The sequence below is a fragment of the Lygodium microphyllum genome, chromosome 17, assembly GCF_053477565.2.
Source record: "Lygodium microphyllum isolate KBCC chromosome 17, Lygodium_microphyllum_v1.1.10, whole genome shotgun sequence".
Taxonomy (NCBI): Eukaryota; Viridiplantae; Streptophyta; class Polypodiopsida; order Schizaeales; family Lygodiaceae; genus Lygodium; species Lygodium microphyllum.
Window position 1 is genome coordinate 141,547,812 of NC_141151.1, and position 19,199 is coordinate 141,567,010.

Here is a 19,199-nt window from a genome sequence, read left to right on the forward strand (position 1 = left end):
TCCTCATATATCTCCTCTCCCCTAGGTAGTTTGTGTGGCTCCTATGGTAGAGGCTCAAGCCCCATATGGGGTCCCCATGTAGAAGTGTTGGTGTGACCAAAGTTTCGAAGGGCCGAAGCTTCATTTAGGGCTCTTGAAATTGTATGTGTGCGTATTGGCTCTCCATCAACCCTAGAGCCACATAGCCTCATGTCAATCTATCCTCTTTTGCTCTTCTAAGAGTGAACCTCGGCTTTGAAAATGTAATCCCCAAGTAAACGTATCTCCGGACCACCTCCACTATCTCCTCTCCATACGTGAAAGGTAGTACTAATCACCAAATCCATTGGGAGGAAGCATTAAATACCATAACCTTGGTTTTTCCCAAGGTTCATTGTGAGATATGTGTCTTGATTGGAAGGCATGTAGTGCATCTAGGTGGCGCTTCAATACCTCTGGTAGGGTGGAGATGAGGACTATGTCATCTACATACAATAATACCTGGTATCAATGTATTTTCCTTTCTAATAAATATCAATCAAATTAAGCGTATTAAAAAAAAACTGTAGTTAATTCTATGTTTTGCGAGGGAGCACGGGTCGAATCGAAGGTCCCGGGCCTGATCGTCATCTGCACCTGCAGTACAACAAAGGAAAAGCAAGCGGGCAGATGACATAACGACTCTGATAATAAGCATCAGGATTCTTCGATATCGAAGAGGAGAGGGAAAACAATCAATTGTCGTCATCATCATCATCAACTCGTCAGTACAAGAAGCAATATCATCATCATCAGCAGCAGCAGCAGAAGATAATTTTCATCTCCCTACAGGAGAAGGAGGAGGAGGAGGAGAAGAAGAAGTGGAAGAAGAAGAAATTCACAGCAAGAGCAAGAAGTAGAAGAGTTTGATTTTATGGCCCTGGCTTGCTCTCAAGGCCAGTATGCATCATCAGCACGCTCCCCCTGCTCCTCCTTCTCAACAGCAATTGGCCACTTTGCTCGCAGGCGTCCTCCCTGCCGCTCCCCTCGGCGATGGCTCTGCTGCCACCCCTCTGCCTGATGAGCTCTCACGAGTTTCTGCCCTCTCGTCGCTCCATCGGACGATCCTCCATCCCCATGCCATCCTCTTGCTGCACCGATCTTCATCCTACCTCGTTCAGGCGCTTCTTCAATTGCTTTCAGAGAAGTAAGGCTTGAAGTTGAAGCTCTTTTATTGTATTGACATAGCTCCCCCAATTGCAATCAGAAAGCCAGTTGTCAGGGTCTGCGTCTTCTGGTCTTTCCATTTAGCTTGAGAAATGATATATTAATCATTTGTCTCAATAGGATTTCAAGTTCTTGCACAGCTTTTGTTGTATTCAGTTCGAGTCAATGAAGTTCACCTTCATTTGGGAGACTGATATCAACAGCTTATTTCTACATTGTTTTTTGATGGATCCTTTCGCAGGTCGTATGCAATAAAGCAAGCAGCAGCCGTTGCTTTTGGTGCGCTTGGTGCTGTCACAGCTTCATCAAATGGGAGACCGAATATTCCGTTACCTGGGGTTCCAGCTGATCGATTTTTGGGATGGGCTTTGCCACTTCTTTCAGATGTCAATGCCAACAGTGAGGCTGCAGAGATTGCACTCGTTGGCCTGCATGAATTTGTTACCACAGGCGAAACATCAGGCACAGAGAGATATATTCCTTCTGTTCTTAGGGCCTGCCAGGTGCTCTTGGAGGACGAGGGAACCCCCATAAAGTTGCTACGGCCTCTCTTGGGCATTCTTACAGCTATTGCAAGTCGTTTTACTCATATATTCCAGCCACATTTTGCAGATTTAGTAGATTTGCTTCTTGGATGGGCTTTGATGCCAGATCTTTCTGAGTCTGATTGCTACTCGATAACCGACAGTTTTTTGCATTTTCAGAATTTCTGGGCGGGAAACTTGCCTTTCTCACTTAATTTGCTGTCTAAATTTCTAGGGGACATGGAAGTTTTGGCACAAGATGCAACCCCAGGCATGTCAAATCAAGTAAGGCGTTTATTTGCTCTGGTCTCATGCTTTGTTGCAGTGTTACGAGCGACAACTTCAGGAATTTTGGAGCTTGCTTTCGTTGAGAACGCAGTCCATTCACTTCAGAACCTTCTGCCTCGTTTGCTTGCCTGCTTGGAGATGGTTGGCAAAAAATTCAAGACCTTTAAGTGGCAGAATGAGGCATTCACATGCTTGTTATTGTTTGCTAATTTACTGAGAGAGAGGTTTTCAAAATCTTATGGACTAGCAGCAGAATTTTTTCTGAAGAGCTTGGAGCTTGATCAGTCTCAGAATGTATCTCAAAAAGATACTCAGACTGCTTTCACAGTGGTTACACATCTACCGATAATGACGGCCAGTCAGGTTCAAAAGCTCGTGAAAGTAAATTTGGAGTTATTATCTTTACAAGGATCTGATCTTCTACCAGATGTGGTTTCAAAACTCCTTCAATCAAAGTCCTTTTCCTACTTGCGCCTCCACCCCAGCCGGCTTGTTACAGGGGTGGTTGCACAGACTTATCTGTCATTGCTTAGGCATGATAATGCCCAAGTGGTGCAAATGGCCATCAGTTGTTTGCTTGATGAATTAATTACCTTGAAGAATATCCTTTCTCATATGATCAAGGAGCGCACGCTGGTCTATGGAGATAAAAAGCGAGGGGGTATGGAAACAGGTTTCTCACAACAGGATGTCAGACAGCTGATAAAGTTTGATGTGACAGCATTAATCAGCAGTGTTCATAAGCAGGATAGATCCAGTGAGTTAACTTCTGCAAAGAGTATCAGGACATTCCTACTCGACAAGTTGGATCCTTTTGAGAGTCCTTTTCAGTTCTATGCAGATGTTCAGTTTGCACTGGTGCAAAGTCTGCATAGGCTATGTTCTTTAGGATCTCCCAGACATCTGTCTCCAGGCTCTGATGAGAAGGCAGCCAAGCATGAAGAACGTGTCCCCAGGTCTTTAGTCTTAGACTGTCTTTCTTGCTGTGGTTCAGTAATGGCAAAAGCTGTGGATGTTGGAGCCAGCTTCCCTGTCAAGATGGAGACACTTGAATGGCTAGGAACCTTATGCAATCTAGTAATCTCCTCACCTGTTGCAGTCATTTCAGGATCCCAAGTGCAAGATGCCACAGACACTGTTGAAGGCAAGTTTTTCTTGAGAAGGGATCTAATGTTTGCTCTTTTGACTGCAGGCTCTGATAAAGAACCTAAGGTTAGGGCTGAGATAGCCAAGGTTTTGGTTCTGCTTTGGCATGCGGGCCTCATCAATCCACATGATCTTCAGGATGTAGCTGAAGTTGCTTTGGAGCACCTTGGAGATCCTGATCCTGTCTCCCAGAATGCCTTCCGTGCAGCTCTGGCAACAGTTGCATCCGCCTCTTTGTGGACATTGGGGTGGATGAGAGACCCCCTTAACTGTGACAGCTCCTTGTTCACCAGCAGACATAGGCATTGGAAGCAGGTATTTGTCTCGAGACAGTTTTCACAGCATCTCCGACCTCAGCAACTTATTTTTGTTTTAAACTACATTGCCCAACGGTGGCAACCTCTACCTTCCTCCTGGCTTCAGCGACTGATTCACAATTTTCCTGGAGATACACATGCATCATTTAGGCTGGCTGTGAGACAGTCACAGGAGGATCTTGCAAGTATCGTTATTGATATGGATTTTGAGCACCTTGAGAGGATTTGTGCCAGCAGTACTCTTGCATCAGTTTGGTGGGCAATACAGGAGGCAGCCCACCATTGTATTGCAGTACGTCTTAGAACTCACTTAGGTGGACCCACTCAGACATTTGGTGTGCTTGAGTGTATGCTGCTAGATATTGTTCAATCTTTGCAAGAAGATTCAAACAGCCAAAGGGAGACGGGAAATGTCATGGTCTCTTCAAATGTCCAACTGTTGCCAATGCGGCTCTTGCTGGAGTTTGTTGAAGCTTTAAAGAAAAATATTTATAATGCTTACGAGGGTTCAGTGGTGCTCGCAGCCCCACCATCAACAAGTGCACCGTTCTTTCGTGCGAACAGAAAAGTATGTGAAGAATGGTTTGTGCGTATTTGTGAAGCTTTGATGAATGCTAGTTTGGCTCTTCAGTGCCATGCAGCCACATTCCATCATGCAACTTTGAGACTCCAAGATCTGAGGAGTGCTGCTGCATCTGCCTTGCGTGAAGCTCCGTGGTCCCAGATTGTGGACAGCACCTCAAACCGGAAGCTTAAAGCTCAACAGGATGTTTTACGGACCTTGCGAATTGCTTCATTAGCACTTTGCAGGGCTCATGAAATGGACATGATTGTGGGGCTTGAATCATGGGCCGCCTCCACATTTGGTGTACTGCTTTCTGATGATGCATTGTCTGTTCAGAATATTACAAACACATTTGGACCACTTGGTTGGATGAACGGTCTGATGTTACAAGCTCGGGGACAGTATGAGAAAGCTGCTGCTTTCTTATCGTTGCTATTGCAGTCAGATGAAGCCCTTGGTGCTTTAGGGGCAGATGGGGTGCAGTTCATCATTGCACGGACAATAGAGAGTTATGTGGCCCTTGCAGATTGGGATTCTTTGGAAGCATGGCTACAGGAGCTGCAGGCTCTGCGTGCTAAACATGCGGGCAAGGCATATGCAGGTGCTTTGACAACAGCTGGCCATGACATGAATGCCATCCATGCTTTAGCTTGCTTTGATACTGGTGATGTACAGGGAGCATGGGCCCATTTGGATTTAACACCTCAGAGTAGCAGTGAGCTTACTCCAGATCCTCGGCAAGCACTTCAAAGAAGTGAGCAGATGCTTCTACAGGCACTCCTTCGCCTGGGTGGTGATACAAATGAGAAGATAGCCAAAGAAGTTGAGAAAGCGAAATCCATGCTTGAAGAAGCATCACTTGTGTCTGGATTTGATGGGCTTTCTCAGGCTTCTCCTCTAGTCATGCAGCTGCACTGCATCAAGACTTTTGAATCCAAATGCAATATTGTTGGAGCAAGAGAAACCTTCCAACTTTCTCATGTTGATTTGTTTAATCCATTCGAACAGGTTGGTTATGTTCCATTAGATGAGTACCAGCAAGATTGTTCGCTATGGTTGAAACTCTTGCGAGTTTACAAAACCATAATGCCCCATTGCCAGGCACGGCTTTCTCTTCAATGGAATCTAGTCAGGCTTGCTAGAAAGCAACAAAATTTCAATACTTCTCATCGCCTTTTAGATGAATTGAGTAACATACATGCCTTTCGTGATCAACTTGCAACAGATGGTTTTACTAGCTTTGAGTATGAACACATTCTTTTACAATATGCGGAAGAAAAGCATCAGGAGGCAGTGAATTCACTCTGGAATTTGGTCCAAAAGTTTTTACTTTATCCCAATCTATCAGGTGATTCTAAGCAGGAGACAGTGGCCAAAGCATGTTTGAAGTTGGGAACCTGGTTAAAGAGAAAAACAGTCCCACCTGTTGGTTCTTTATTTAGGCAAAGTGCACATAATAAGGATGAAGGTGGGGTTGGGAGTTCCATATTAATAGATGAAGGTGGCATGTGGACAGTAGGTGGTGGAACACCGTTGGAGATTGAAGAGGTGGTTGGTGCAGCAGTCAAGACTGCAACATTGACGAGTCCAAGCATGAGCAAGGCATGGTTTGCTTATGCATCTTGGTGCTACAACCAAGCCAAGTCCTCTTTGTCTGGATCTGGCTCGTTTCAGTCCCCATGTTTGTTTCCCCAAACACTTGAAACAGAGTTTCCTAAAAGTGGCTTGGCTTTTACAGAGTCAGAGGTTGAAACAATCCGATCTATCATATTAGATGCTGTTACCTATCATACTGATTCGTGGAGAGATTCTGGAGCTCAGATGAAGATTGGTTCAAATGAAGTTTTTGTTCATCACATAATAAACTTGATGCAGACAGCTGCAGGAGTGGTCAAAAGTGAAGATTCTAATGGTGGGTCCCTGGCTGTAATGCTAACTTTGCAGTTACAACAAGAATTGTTAGAGTTAGGGCATGGCATGCTTCAACCTCAATCTGTAGTGTTTGTAAATAAACTGCTGGAAGTTTGGTGGATTCTTCGAAAGAGGCGAGTCTCTCTTTATGGGCATGCTTTGCAGGGTTTTCTAAAACACCTGAGTTTGTCAAGTTGGGAAAATCAGGGGAAAACACTTGCTCGGAAATCACAGAAAAACGGATTGAGATTACAAAGAAAGGATCTGGTTCTTACCTCATCTCTGTATGTCCTGCATACACTTTTTGATTATGGGGTAGAGTTGGATGAGGTTTTCCGAAGAGAAATATCATCTGTTTCACCAAAACCATGGCAGGTATCTATGTCAAACGAATGTGCACTATATAAGTTAGAATGTGCCTGAGAAACAAACTTGTCAAATTTTGAGAACTTTTGATCTGTTGACTCTCTACAGGAGATTACTCCGCAGATATTTGCACGACTGACTAGTCACCCAGAACCACAAGTCCGCAGGCAATTGGAGGGTCTTCTCATGATGCTAGCTCATTTATCTCCATGGGCAGTTGTGTACTCTATCCTTGTCAACATGAGCACATTAAATGGTTCAAGTTGTGTGGAGCTACAGCGTTTACTAGCTTGCTTGGTATGCTGCCTTCACCATCTTTAGAAGATAGCATTATTACTTTGTGCTCATTAATAAATCTATGTTCAAAACTTGAATCTGGTGCCAGCTTAAGATGACTCAAAGTAAATGCAAATCACGACTTTAAGGAAAACAATCAAGAGTACCAGGCAATGACACTTGTCAACAGCCTCCTTCCTCCATCTTGTGCCATTTGCCACTCTAGCCCTCTCAGGCTGCCCACCACTCAGCCTATCCTTGTTTTGTAGATTCTTGGTGTCCTATCTTTGCTCTCCACAACACATCTTCCGGAGGATATCTTAGTTTGAGTTGCTGTCTACAGCTAAGCGCCCGCATCAGCCCTACATTTGCTGCTTATAGCTGCTGGCAGCAGTTTTCCAACCCGATTCCATTGCTTCCAACCTTCGTCATTCACTGAGCGACCTTCTACTACTGTGTTTGCTGCTGTACGACCAGTTTTCGGCTTGCGTTTGTCAGAAGTGGTGCAGCAATGGAAGCATAAACATGTGCTGAAATAAACTGCTGAACACAAGACAAAGGAAAAGAAAGAGATAACACAATACAGATGAGAACTCAGATGTATGCTCGGGAAATGGAATCTATATACCAAACATGAGACCATACAGATACAATGTGAGTCACCGGCTGTGGAGGCATTGGCACCTGCTTCTTCTCTCCAAGGACTGTCTAGTGATGAATGAATGAATGAGGAGGGAGCTTGACAATAAATAGGGCAAATAAATGCCAAAAATATGACTGGTCGGTCAGCATTAAATGCTTGCTGACTGGCTGCAAATAATGCCAAATCCCCATAAATACTGACAAGTAAAATGCCTAAATAATCTATATGTGCCTAGCGTGCTGAACCACAAGTCTAGACTCAACCATCGGTCAACAATGCCTCTGATGTAGCATACGTGACCATCTTGTCACCAATGCCGCAGTGCATAAATGACCATGGATTTCCGGTCTTTGGCTAGACCGCCAAAGTGTCCCCTCATGTGAGCTCTAGACGAAAGCCACCCGCTCTCTGTCAAGTAACCAGCCCATCATGAACCTGGATGTCAATCCCAGCTCCAAGATTTGTTCCTGCCAGACTTTGGTTGATGCGTCAGGGATGTCCCTCTCTGGATCCTGTGCATCTGTATAGAAATATAGATGAGGCGTGGCTGCCCCATCTCACCACCCTCTCACACTCCCTCTCTGGCACTGGAGAGTCGTGAGGGATGACCTCATCACCACCACTAGAAAGCAACTGAGGAAGGGGCCACTAAGTCCTTCTCACGAACGGAAGAAGAGGATCCCTTCCGCACCTTGGACTTCGCCTTGGCCGGAGGATCAAAATCGAAATCCGAGGCAGATGAGGACTCGTCGGAGGAGTCCGCATCCCGCTTCGTCTTCTGCTCCTTTTTCTTCTTGGAAGACGCTAACTCTTTGCAATCCTTCCTTAAATGACCTTTCTTGCCACAGTGGTAACATTGGGCCTTCGACTTTTTTGTCTCCAAACCCCTTTCTGAAGCTGCAAGAGCCTCACCTGAACCTCCATATAGCGTATCATCAGTGGATGTGCATGGAGCAGCCATTTGTAGAGGATTTAGAAGAGAAGTAGAGAATAGAAGGTATTTGGAGAGGGAACACAGCCAAACCATGAGCACAAACTGCAAAAAACAAGAGTTCACATACAGTATAACCCAAAATCTGATCAAAAGAAGCCAAAATCTGCTGTATAAAGTCAAAAATCAGTTCAAGACTGCCAGAAACAGCAAAAACGGCCTGTTTTGCCAGTCGCCCAGCCCAAAATAGTGTTGAAAACAGCAAAACACAGGCTGCACACTGCATAAACAGGTGTAGGGTACTGTCGCCAGCAGCTTGATGATGAAAACATAGGCAGTAGGAGATGTTGGACAGCAGCGATGGCAAATCTGCAGAAAATGCAGGTTAAACAGGTCGCCTGTTTAGAGCAGTAGCCGCCCGATCAGCAAAGGGGAAAACAGTCCTGAAATCAGCAATAAAACATAGCAAAAACACAGCAAAAACACAGCAAAAACACAAATCTTGAAAACTGATACCATGTCAGAAGTGGTGCAGCAATGGAAGCATAAACATGTGCTGAAATAAACTGCTGAACATAAGACAAAGGAAAAGAAAGAGATAACACAATACAGGTGAGAAATCAGATGTATGCTCGGGAAATGGAATCCATATACCAAACATGAGACAATACAGATACAATGTGAGTCACCGGCTGTGGAGGCATTGGCATCTACTTCCTCTCTCCAAGAACTGTCCAATGATGAATGAATGAATGAGGAGGGAGCGTGACAATAAATAGGGCAAATAAATGCCAAAAATATGATTGGTCGGCCAACATTAAATGCTGGCCAATTGGCTGCAAATAATGCAAAATCCCCATAAATACTGACAAATAAAATGCCTAAATAATCTATATGTGCCCAGCCTGTTGAACCACAAGTCCAGACTCAACCATGAACTGACTAATCTGCTAATAGCGTTTGCTGTTGTGTGACCTGTACTAGCTTACTGTTAGCAGATATGTCAACTCATGTGTGAGTCTGTGCATGCAGAGGTTGGGCACATTATTTAGGATATTTAGGCATTTTTATTTGTGTCATTTTATGGTCATATCGGGCATTTATTGCTGTTTGACCAGCATTAAATGCTAGCCGACCTGATCATTTGGAGGACATAGTTTTGTCCTATTTATTCAGGCTTTTCCTCCTTAGTCAGTCAGTCACTTATCATCACTTGTGGATCTTTTGCTGGGGAGAGGAGCCAGTGCCGGTGCCCATGCAGCCAGTGACTCACTGTTGTATGCGACTATCTTGTGTTGGATATATGGATTCCATTTCCCAAGCATACATCTGAGTTCTCATCTATATTGTGTTCTTTAGTGTTTTTTCTTTCCCTTTCTCTTTTGTCTTGTGTTTCAACAGTTTATTACAGCATATGTTTACGCTTCCATTGCTGCTTCACTTCTGACACGGTATTAGATTTCAGGTTCTATGCTCCTACTGTATTTTCTTTATTGATTTCAGGACTGTTTTGATCATTCCTGATCAGGCGACTTCTACTCCAACTAGGCGACCTATTTTGCATGCGCTTTTGCTGACGCTAGCATCCGTACAGCCTGCGTCAGCCCCTCTATTGCCTACGTATTAGTTCTAGCTTGCGTTTTCGTGTCTTTGCGTCTTGGCTGGGCGACTGCATTCTTAGGCCGTTTTGGCCGTTTCAGGCAAATTTTGGCTGATTTTTTGCCTTTTTGCAGCAGATTTCTTCTTGTTTTGGTTAGATTTTGGTGAATACTACATGTGAACTCTCATTTTCTGTAGTCTGTGCTTGTGGTTTGGCTATGTTTCCTCTCCAAATACCTTCTTTTCTCTACTTCTCTTCTAAATCCTATATAGATGGCTCCTCCATGCACATTATGATACGTGGTTTGCGGAGGTATTGAACTTCCTCAGCGGCCTTCTCTTGTTCCAGCTGATTTTGATGAAGACAACCATGAGGAAGTGGTGCTTACATGGGATTCGGACAATACACGTGCTTACTTGGCCTTGCTTTGGTGTATTTCCAAAGAAGTCCTACCGGCAGTTACCTCATGCAGGTCATCTTCTGAAGTATGGACGAAGTTGCAGTCCGAACCCGCTACCGGTCTTTGCCTTCATTGGAGTGGAGGATCTTTGCCACTGTTTGAGCAAATCCAGCTCTGGTACCATGTCAAAAGATGACGTACCAGCAAGATAGTAGGGTTTGCGGGGAGGAACACGTAGTGAACTCGGCAAACATAGAGAGAGAAGAGAAGAGAGAAGAAACTCTAATAAATGGAGTGATGAAGTTCTGAATCATGGAGTGAATGTAATACAAGGGAACAAGGGTGCCGTGGCACAAGGAAGATGATGAAGACAGCCACAAACCACGAACTGCAATGTCCTTTTGAAGGGGTGTGAGGGTAGTGGAGAGGTTGGAGAGAAGAGGTGACAGATTGAATGAATCAACTGTGAAGAATGAGTGAGAGAGTGGCCTATAAATAGACACAGTCAGTCTAGGATGGCGTCCCTTTTTGGGGCTGCAAACCCTAAACTCGAAACGCAGAAACGTAAAAACGCAAAAACACAAACTGCGGGTGAAGGGTTTCTCAACAAAACTGACTATTCGACTGTCTCTCTCTCTTTGAGGGAGGGAGGTGAATGGAGGGGGAGTTAGGATCATACTAGAAGGGGGGTGTTGAGAAACCACTTCTTCAGCTTACACACTTCATTTAGGGTTTCACATTGATAGCCCCAAAAAAGACCGATGTCTACATTTTGGCCACTTTTTTGGTGGGTGCCCACACAATGGTGCGCCATGCTAGACAGCTTATGCCTATAAATAGGTAGTCACTTCATTCATTCTCATCTCACTCTTGGTTCATTCTTCACCCCTTTTCTCCATCATCAGATAGCCTTCCCTGCTCTCAGTAGCCCCTTCCATTGCCCTCACACCCCTTCAAGAGAACATTGTGGTTCTTGGCTTGTGGTTGCCTTCACCCTTCCTCTTTTGCTTTAGGTGCCCTGTTCCATCATTAGGCCTTGCGTTTGGAGCATCTTCAACCTGGCATCATCATCATTTGCTTGGCGTCAGCACCCTTCTGGATCAGGCTCCACCTTTGCCTGTATTTTTCAGTGTGGAGATCTTCTCCTTGCCTAGTGTCATCATCTCCAGCTTGACATTAGCATCCTAGCCTTTGGCGACAGTCTCACTTGGGCATCACTCATCTATCACAGGGGCTGTTGGGACTTGTAGTTTTTGCAGCATGGCTTCTCCTCCATCACCTGGCGTCACTCTTCTCTCATAGAGGTTGCTGGGACTTGCGTTTTTGCAGCCCGGTTCATCTTCCATCACCTGGCATCATCATTATCCACTTGGCGTCAACATCTGATCTCCTTGCGTTTAATCTTCGACACTCTGGGATTTGCGATTTGCTGCCTAGGTCACTCCTCATCATCAGAGGAGTGTGGTTCACTCCCTCAATAGGTGGTGATCATATTCCACATCTTCGATGGCATTAGAGGATTGTGGTTTGCTCCCTTGACAATTGTCCTTCATCTTCCATTGATTACTTCGATAGCCCACTGTTTGGAGGACTGTGTTTCGCTCCCTTCACTGTGCAGATTCCCACAGGTGTTGCAACCTGATTCAGACAAGATAGTACATTTATCTTTTGAGCTCCGGCTCTGCTGTATCAGCTTTTCTTCTCATAGCATGATTCAGTGCATCATCGCTGTGTTGTTCTTGTGTTTCTGAGTTTCTCTTCTCTCTCAATGTTTGCCGTACACACTTTGTGTTACTCCTGGTAAACCTTATGGTCTCTCCACACCGTCTCTTATTTTGACATGGTATTAGAGCGTACCTGTGATTTTTGATAGGGGGAAGGTAGTCCATGTTGATCCTATATCTTGTGAGCTACTGCTCGATGTGTGCATACTATGAGGTCTTGTATCCTGCTTGGGTGAGTCGTTGGGAGGCCTCAAGTGCTCTCCTAGGTGGTTTTTCGAGATGCACGGCTGTGGATAATACTGATGGTTTGGAAAAGAGCTTCTAGCATCAGGTGGGGTTTGGAAACTCAGTTTTGACGATCTCATGTGGTATTGATGACTACGGGTCATTTGTGGGAGCAAGATGACCCATGGTCTCTCAGTTTTGTCCATAGATGTGTGACCATATATAATGGTTGGTGTGACCAATGTATCAAATAGCCACCTCCATGTGCGAGGCTCCTAGAAGTGTGCTTGGTAACACTATTAGTTTGTCACTCTAGCATAGCCAAGGCCCAATGCAGCGTATTCTTGTTTGACTTGATCCCTGGCTGCTTCTGCCATGGTGAATCTCCATGCTGATGTAGTAAATGTGACTCCCAGGTAGACATACAAGTCCACTACCTCCACTTGTCTAGCTCCTAGGGTGAAGACTGACCTCCTCATCTGGGCTGATGTGTGAAATATGAGAATCTTTGTTTTCCCAAGATTCACTATCAATCCACACTATGTATAGAGATATAAATCAAAATGGAGACCAATATACGTACGTGCTATATCCACTCCATCTCCTCCTCATGTGATGTGGTCCTCTATCTCATCAATCTAGAGTCCATAGAGTGTGGGAGAGAGGGGACATCCCTGCTTCAGCCTATGGTACTATAGACCATGTGTGATAGTCCTTTTGGGCATCTCACTCAACGAGTCACCCTCTCATACAGTGTATAAATATCCTAGATAAAGTATTGTTTGTGCACGCAATCACTTTATCCTATTCTACCACATCAAATTGTACCATTTAAAGGTGTTTTCTAACTGGTTTGGCAAAGCTTAACGAAGAGACTATGCTGCACTTGCAATGATGTTTTTTTGGCTTCATAGACATGGGATGCTTTCCACACTTTTTTATTTTCTTTTGATAATATCTTATGTTGTAATGCTTGCATTTGCAGATGAAAGTGCACCCAAAACTTGTGACAGATGTGCAGTTGCTAATGACTGAGCTTGGGGCAATAACTGTTCTCTGGGAAGAACTGTGGCTAAGCACGCTTCAAGATCTTCATGCAGGTTTCTGATCATAACTGAAGATGTTTTCAGATTTCTTTATAGGAGACGGAGCAATATGTTAATGAGAAGTACACGTCAATCACAAAACAGATTTGCTAGTGCTGATTTGAACATTCCTCCTGTTTTTGTTTATGTACAGATGCTATTCGAATCATTGCATTATTGAAAGAAGAGGCTGTCCGACTTGCACAAGACAGTGCTATCAGCTCTTCAGAGAAGTTGAGCATTCCTGCATCAACTTACACTGCATATATGTCACCAATTATAGCATCATTGGAACGAACACTGACAATCACCTCAAGAACACCAGAGACTACGCATGAAAGCTGGTTCCAGGATCAGTATGGATCTCAACTTAAAGAAGCAATCTTAGTTTTAAAATCTCCTCCATCAAGCATTGAGTCATTGAATAACATATGGCATCCATTTGATGCTATTGTTGCAAGACTGGCCAGTCAGGTGAAGAAATCTGTCATCCCACTTGGTGATGTTGCACCTCGGCTCGCAGCACTCACCTCATCTGCTGTACCTATACCAGGCCTGGAAAAGCAAGACTGTGGAACATCTAGTGGCATACAACAGGGTGATATCCAATATTCAGGGATAGTAACAGTTGCATCTTTTCATAAGGAAGTTCATGTCCTTGCAACTAAAACAAAACCCAAAAAGTTAACAATGGTGGGATCTGATGGTCAATCCTACAAATATCTCCTTAAAGGACACGAGGATCTGAGATTGGATGCAAGAATTATGCAGCTTCTACGTGCTGTAAATGGGATGCTTTCTTACAATGCATGTACCAGGGGGAAAAGTTTATATGCTCGTCATTATTCTGTGACTCCTATAAGTGGACGAGCAGGGTTGATTCAATGGGTTGACAACCTTATCAGCATGTATACTGTATTCAAAGCTTGGCAGCAGCGAAACCAAGCAGTGCACTTTGCAAGTCCAGGAACTAATGCTACTAATCATCCTATGGCACCTGCTGTTCCTCGGCCCAGTGATATGTTTTATGGAAAAATGCTACCTGCTTTAAAGGAGAGGGGTTTACGTAAAGTTCTGTCTAGGAGAGATTGGCCTCAGGAGGTCAAAAGGAAAGTCTTGTTGGAGCTCATGAAGGAAACTCCTAGACATCTACTTTATAAGGAGCTCTGGTGTTCAAGTGATGGTTTTACATCCTTTAGTCTGAAGCTTTTGCGGTATGTCGATAAACAAATTTCAAATTCTCATGACTCATTATCACTACATTTTGACTGCTTGTCTTATGAAAGTAGGTTAAGAACTGTAATATATCCTTGATTAGAGGATACATCTGTGTTTAGTGCAAGGTATGACTCCTTCCCACATCATAATCAATTTAAAATGTTGATGGATACAATCTAACTATGAATGTATGAATTAATTGGCCTTCATGATGTGAGACTGGGTTCCAATATGCTTGGGTCCCTGTTCAATAAAGGATGTTTTTGTGAGCTAGTCAAGAGACTTTGCAATGTTGAAGAGTCCATCTCAAGAGAGTTGCAATGCTATGTAGGAAGAAGTTTTTACTTTCAAAAGTTTGGGGCTTGAAAACAAGGAGCTACTTATCATCATTCTGGTATGACAGAAAATATTCAAAGTCTGATGATCAGTTTGCATGGTGAAATCAGCCCCCAAAAGATAGCGTTTCCATGTAGAAAGGGCATGAATTACAGCAAGTAATTCCTTCTCATAAACCTGCAAATTTCTTTCAGCACTATGCAAAATACGACTTTCATATGCCACTACATGACCCTCTTGCATAAGCACAGCCCCCAATATTGTTACCACAAGCATTACACTATCACAAATGACTACTTCATTTAGGAAGATTTGACACGATACATGGTCCATCCCATGTAGGATGAGCTTTATTCCATGAGTGAAATCATACTTCATATTTGGATCTTTGACCTCTTCGGAGGATGATGATTGGCGTTAGATGGGTATACAAGGCTAAGTGCAGGGTTGATGGGACCTTGGAGAAGCGTAAAGCCATGCTTGTTGCCAAGGGTTTTGCCCAAAAGCTTTGCTTGGACTGTGTAGAGACCTTTGCCTTGACCACTTATATATCCACCATTAGGATGGTCTTCGAGCTGCCCATCACTAGTGGTTAGTATATTAGATGGATGTAAAGTTAGCTTTCCAAAATGGTGATCTTCATGAGGGGATTTATGTTGAGCAGCCATCTTGCTTATGTGTCCCACAATTAGAGGATGAGGTCTACTGCTTGGAGAAGGCTCTTGATGGCCTAAAGTAGGCACCCCAAGCTAAGTATTAGTGGATTTATTGCTTCTTTCTGGATCATGGCTTTAAGTGATTTGATTATGATCCCAAATTCTATCTCAGATTGCTTGATGATGTGATACAACAACCGTGAGTGGAGACTTGGAGCATATATAAGAGCCTCATGAAGAGACCCGAGACAATTGAAGAAACCCGTAAATGGACTGCCCAATTGAAGGCTAAACATAGTGCCTAAAGCTCGTGATACGTACTAAACTAACACCCTCTCTTGGATCATGAGTGTTGAGTGCAATCAAATGTACAATGATGGAGAACATGCAAATTTCTAGGGGGTCACCATAATGTCCCATATCATAGCAGTGATTTGTCAGAAGTTGTAATATCATAATTAATACAAACAATGATAATTAGCTAGGACAATTGCTCCAAAAAAAAAAACTGAAAATAAAAGAAATCAAAGTTAAGTGCAATGCAATGAGTATGTAAGTATACAACGGAAGTCTAAAAAGGAAAAGGCTAAGTTTGTGGCCACCATTGTGTATGTTGAGGTGGGGAAGTGGTCCTAGAAGGTGCAATGGATGCCCTAGGAATGGATACGTATGTGCAATAGGTGAGCCACTAGTAGACCAATCAACCAATCCTTTAGTAGTAGTGAAAGATATAGGTTACTAAGGCTATCCATGTGCCACATGTCTAGTAGCCATTGGGGCAAATGGAGCAGATGGTGTAGTAGCGGGAGGCGTTGCCCCATTGGATTGGCAGCCGGAGTGGAGGTAGTTGCAGCAATTTGCTGTGGTTTTCTTAGGTGAAAGACCTTAGGTCTTGGTACGCCGACACTCCTTGTCCATATCGCCCGCGACCTTTGATAGTGTGTGCAAAACCTATGTGCTTAGGAATTTGTTGCTAAAGGAGTCGTGTTTCTTTGGTTCCGTCGGAGGAAGAGGTGTCACCCTTGTTTTGGCTTGCCTTTGCATCTTGCGAGTTCTTACCATTGTTGGTCTTCCCTCCCGAAGAAGAGAACCAATTCTTGCCCCTCTGAGTAAAGTTGTGTAGAGGCTTTTTTTTGGACTTGATCGTGCAACCTTGTGTAATGCAAGAATTGACACTCAAACTTGTAGAAGGTTAGCAGTGTAGGTAGTGAGATAATGTGCTGGATAAAATGGAAGTATTTATGGAGCAACTTCTTGAAGAAAAACATGACTTGATTTTCATTTGACTTCGAGGGGCCAGTAGTGGCAAATTGGATGAGTAACCACCAACATTTGGCCAACTTGACATTTAGATCATTCCCTTTCTTAATGAAAGACTCTTGAAGCTCAAAATTGAGATTGATATATCGAGTGCGATCTCGTGCCGCATAGTGGTCAATGAGATGACTTCAACACTCAGAGGCGAGGGGAAAATGCTGTAACTATGAGTGGAATTTAAGAAGCAAGCTATGCATTAACTCAATGTTGGCCATGGCATTGCAGGCTCTCCACTGGCGGATGTGATCAGGGTGAGCTAATCGAGGGTCCTGGCATGGTACCAATGACGAGGTCCCAAAGTCCCTGAGATTTAAGCACTTGTTGTATGTAGTTCAACCAAGTGGTGAAATTGGACACATTATAATGAGCCTTATTTGTGAAGGCATTCTTGGCCATTGCAATAGGAGTGGTAATGCTAGGAGATAGAGAAGGTGGGTAATGGGGGTAGGGTGGATAGGGAGGATAGAGTAGGGAAGTGGAGCACACTTGGGAAGGAATCCTAGAGTGCCCACTATACATACGAGAAGTGATCAAAGTGGTTCCAAATGTGGGTATGGACATGGTTATCGTATGAGGAGTCCATGGTGGAGGGATAGGGATGCAAAGAAATACTCTAACATAGAAACACAAATAACAATCGTATGACAAAGCACAGATTGATAAAAGAACTCAGTTAGGGTTAGGGTAACTCAAAGACAATGAACACAGAAAATAACGGAAGTGATATAACTGCTGAATATACAATGCTCATGCAGCAAACACACTATGCAGTGAATGAATACTGAACCTCGAATTTGTGTATCTCAAGGATCAGTGCAGGGATAATGAGTTGGAGAGTGTGTCGTACTTTGAATGGATCTTGAATTGCAGCAAGGCAGCCTCCGGATGTTGAACACCAGTAAACGGAGCAGTGAGAAGCTGGATTTGATGCAAACGGCAGTGAAAAGAGAGAAATACTAAAAACACAGGCTGCAGGAGAGAGAAAGATAGCCTGGCGACAACTGGAGGAGAGAGAAAAAGTTGCCAAACGCAAGCTGTAGATGATGTGGCAGGCAGTACGGTAGTAGGTATATGCAAGAACAGTAGTCACCTGGCTGGGATCAGCTCCAAACTGCGAGAAGAGGGCTGGAAATCAGGCTCCAACTGATGTAGACAGCAATGGACAGGTTGGTTGAGATGTTCTCTGCGAATGGGGTGTGGGCAGCAAGCTAAAACACATGAAATCTGCAAAAACGAGATTGAGGGCTGAATGGAGCCAGCATACGTATTTATAGAAAGTTTGGGTCCTTCCAAGTGGGTTTGTGCTTATGGGACACAGAAACTCTCTAGGATTGCGTTTCTTTTAAATAAACAAAGTTTCTTCATTAATTAAGCAAGTTTTGGAGCTGTTTAAGTAAAGCTAATGCATTTTTAACTCAACACACCCTCTCAGGCCCAACAATGGTGCCACGAGAAAGATTTTTTACCCTAAGGCATCCCATCCCAAAGCAGCCAGAGCATGGGACAAAGGGTGTATGTCGGCTACCTAGTGGCCTACGAAGACTATAGAGACGATGGTTATCTTACCAAGGGAGGCCAAGTGATCATCCCAGAGAGGACAGGGCATCGGACAAAGGGTGCACGTCGGCTACTCACTGGCCTACCAAGCCTTACAAAGGTGGATGAAATCAGCTATAGACTGTGTTTGTTTGTTTTGTTTTTGTTTTTTTTTTTGAATTTGATAGATATAGCAGTTAGTGGGGTTTCAAATAAGTTTTCATCCTATTGAGTATTTGTGCCCCAAATGAGAGAATGATAAAGGATGCTTAGACCTAAGACCTTCACAAAACAACCATACTATCCCTACCATTATTGGGTGTCGGTGAAGAAGAATAAGGCTAAGGTGTGGATATAGCAAATAAGTGAAGCAAGCAAGACACTTAAAGCAAGCAAGCAAGCTAAGGAAAAACTGCCTTGGAGACTGCCATGGGAAATGCCATGAATATGGTGGATCTAGAGTCGACCACTCCAAAAGACCGAAAGGGGATAAATGCGCATAGATGCATGTGTACATGAACAGAATGCCAATGCATGGGGTAATGTAAAGGGTGATGTGCAAGATGTCCTGCTCACGTAAGATGCAATGCAAGGATGCTACTTGGATAATGTCCTCGTAGGTGAATTGTTTACTTTCCCAAGCGTCCTTTTACAATCATATCATCCTGACAGTGCGGATGAAGTTACAAATGTCCATAATACAATACAAAAGAATAAATGAATGAATGCCAAAAAACTGTAAGCAGCATGACTGCCACTATCAGGAGTAGAAGCCATCCCCTCTCAAACTGGAAGGGAAAGCAAGAGGGAAGCACTCTCTCCTCGTAAAGCTGAAAAAGTAGTGGAGGTTGTACCCTAACCGATCCTGGGTAATAGGTACTGAAGAACCAGTCGGTTGACCGCTTTGGTCAAAATATCAGCAAAATTGTCGGATGTAGTCACAAACTCTA

General features: G+C 43.8%; 1 protein-coding gene across 5 annotated transcripts in view; it reads left to right on the top strand.

Moving 5' to 3' along the window:
* Positions 1 to 567: 567 nt before the first annotated feature.
* The window catches only part of LOC148022421 (uncharacterized), a 68,074-nt gene continuing 49,442 nt past the window's right edge, over positions 568 to 19,199 (top strand). For all 5 annotated transcript variants that reach the window (XM_087698038.1, XM_087698037.1, XM_087698035.1 and 2 more), the window contains exons 1-5: positions 568 to 1,165; positions 1,427 to 6,311; positions 6,411 to 6,599; positions 13,087 to 13,201; positions 13,341 to 14,400. In XM_087698038.1, coding sequence (XP_087554164.1) covers positions 921 to 1,165; positions 1,427 to 6,311; positions 6,411 to 6,599; positions 13,087 to 13,201; positions 13,341 to 14,400 — 6,494 coding nt within the window. In that variant the 5' untranslated portion in view covers positions 568 to 920. The remainder of the gene's footprint in view (positions 1,166 to 1,426; positions 6,312 to 6,410; positions 6,600 to 13,086; positions 13,202 to 13,340; positions 14,401 to 19,199) is intronic.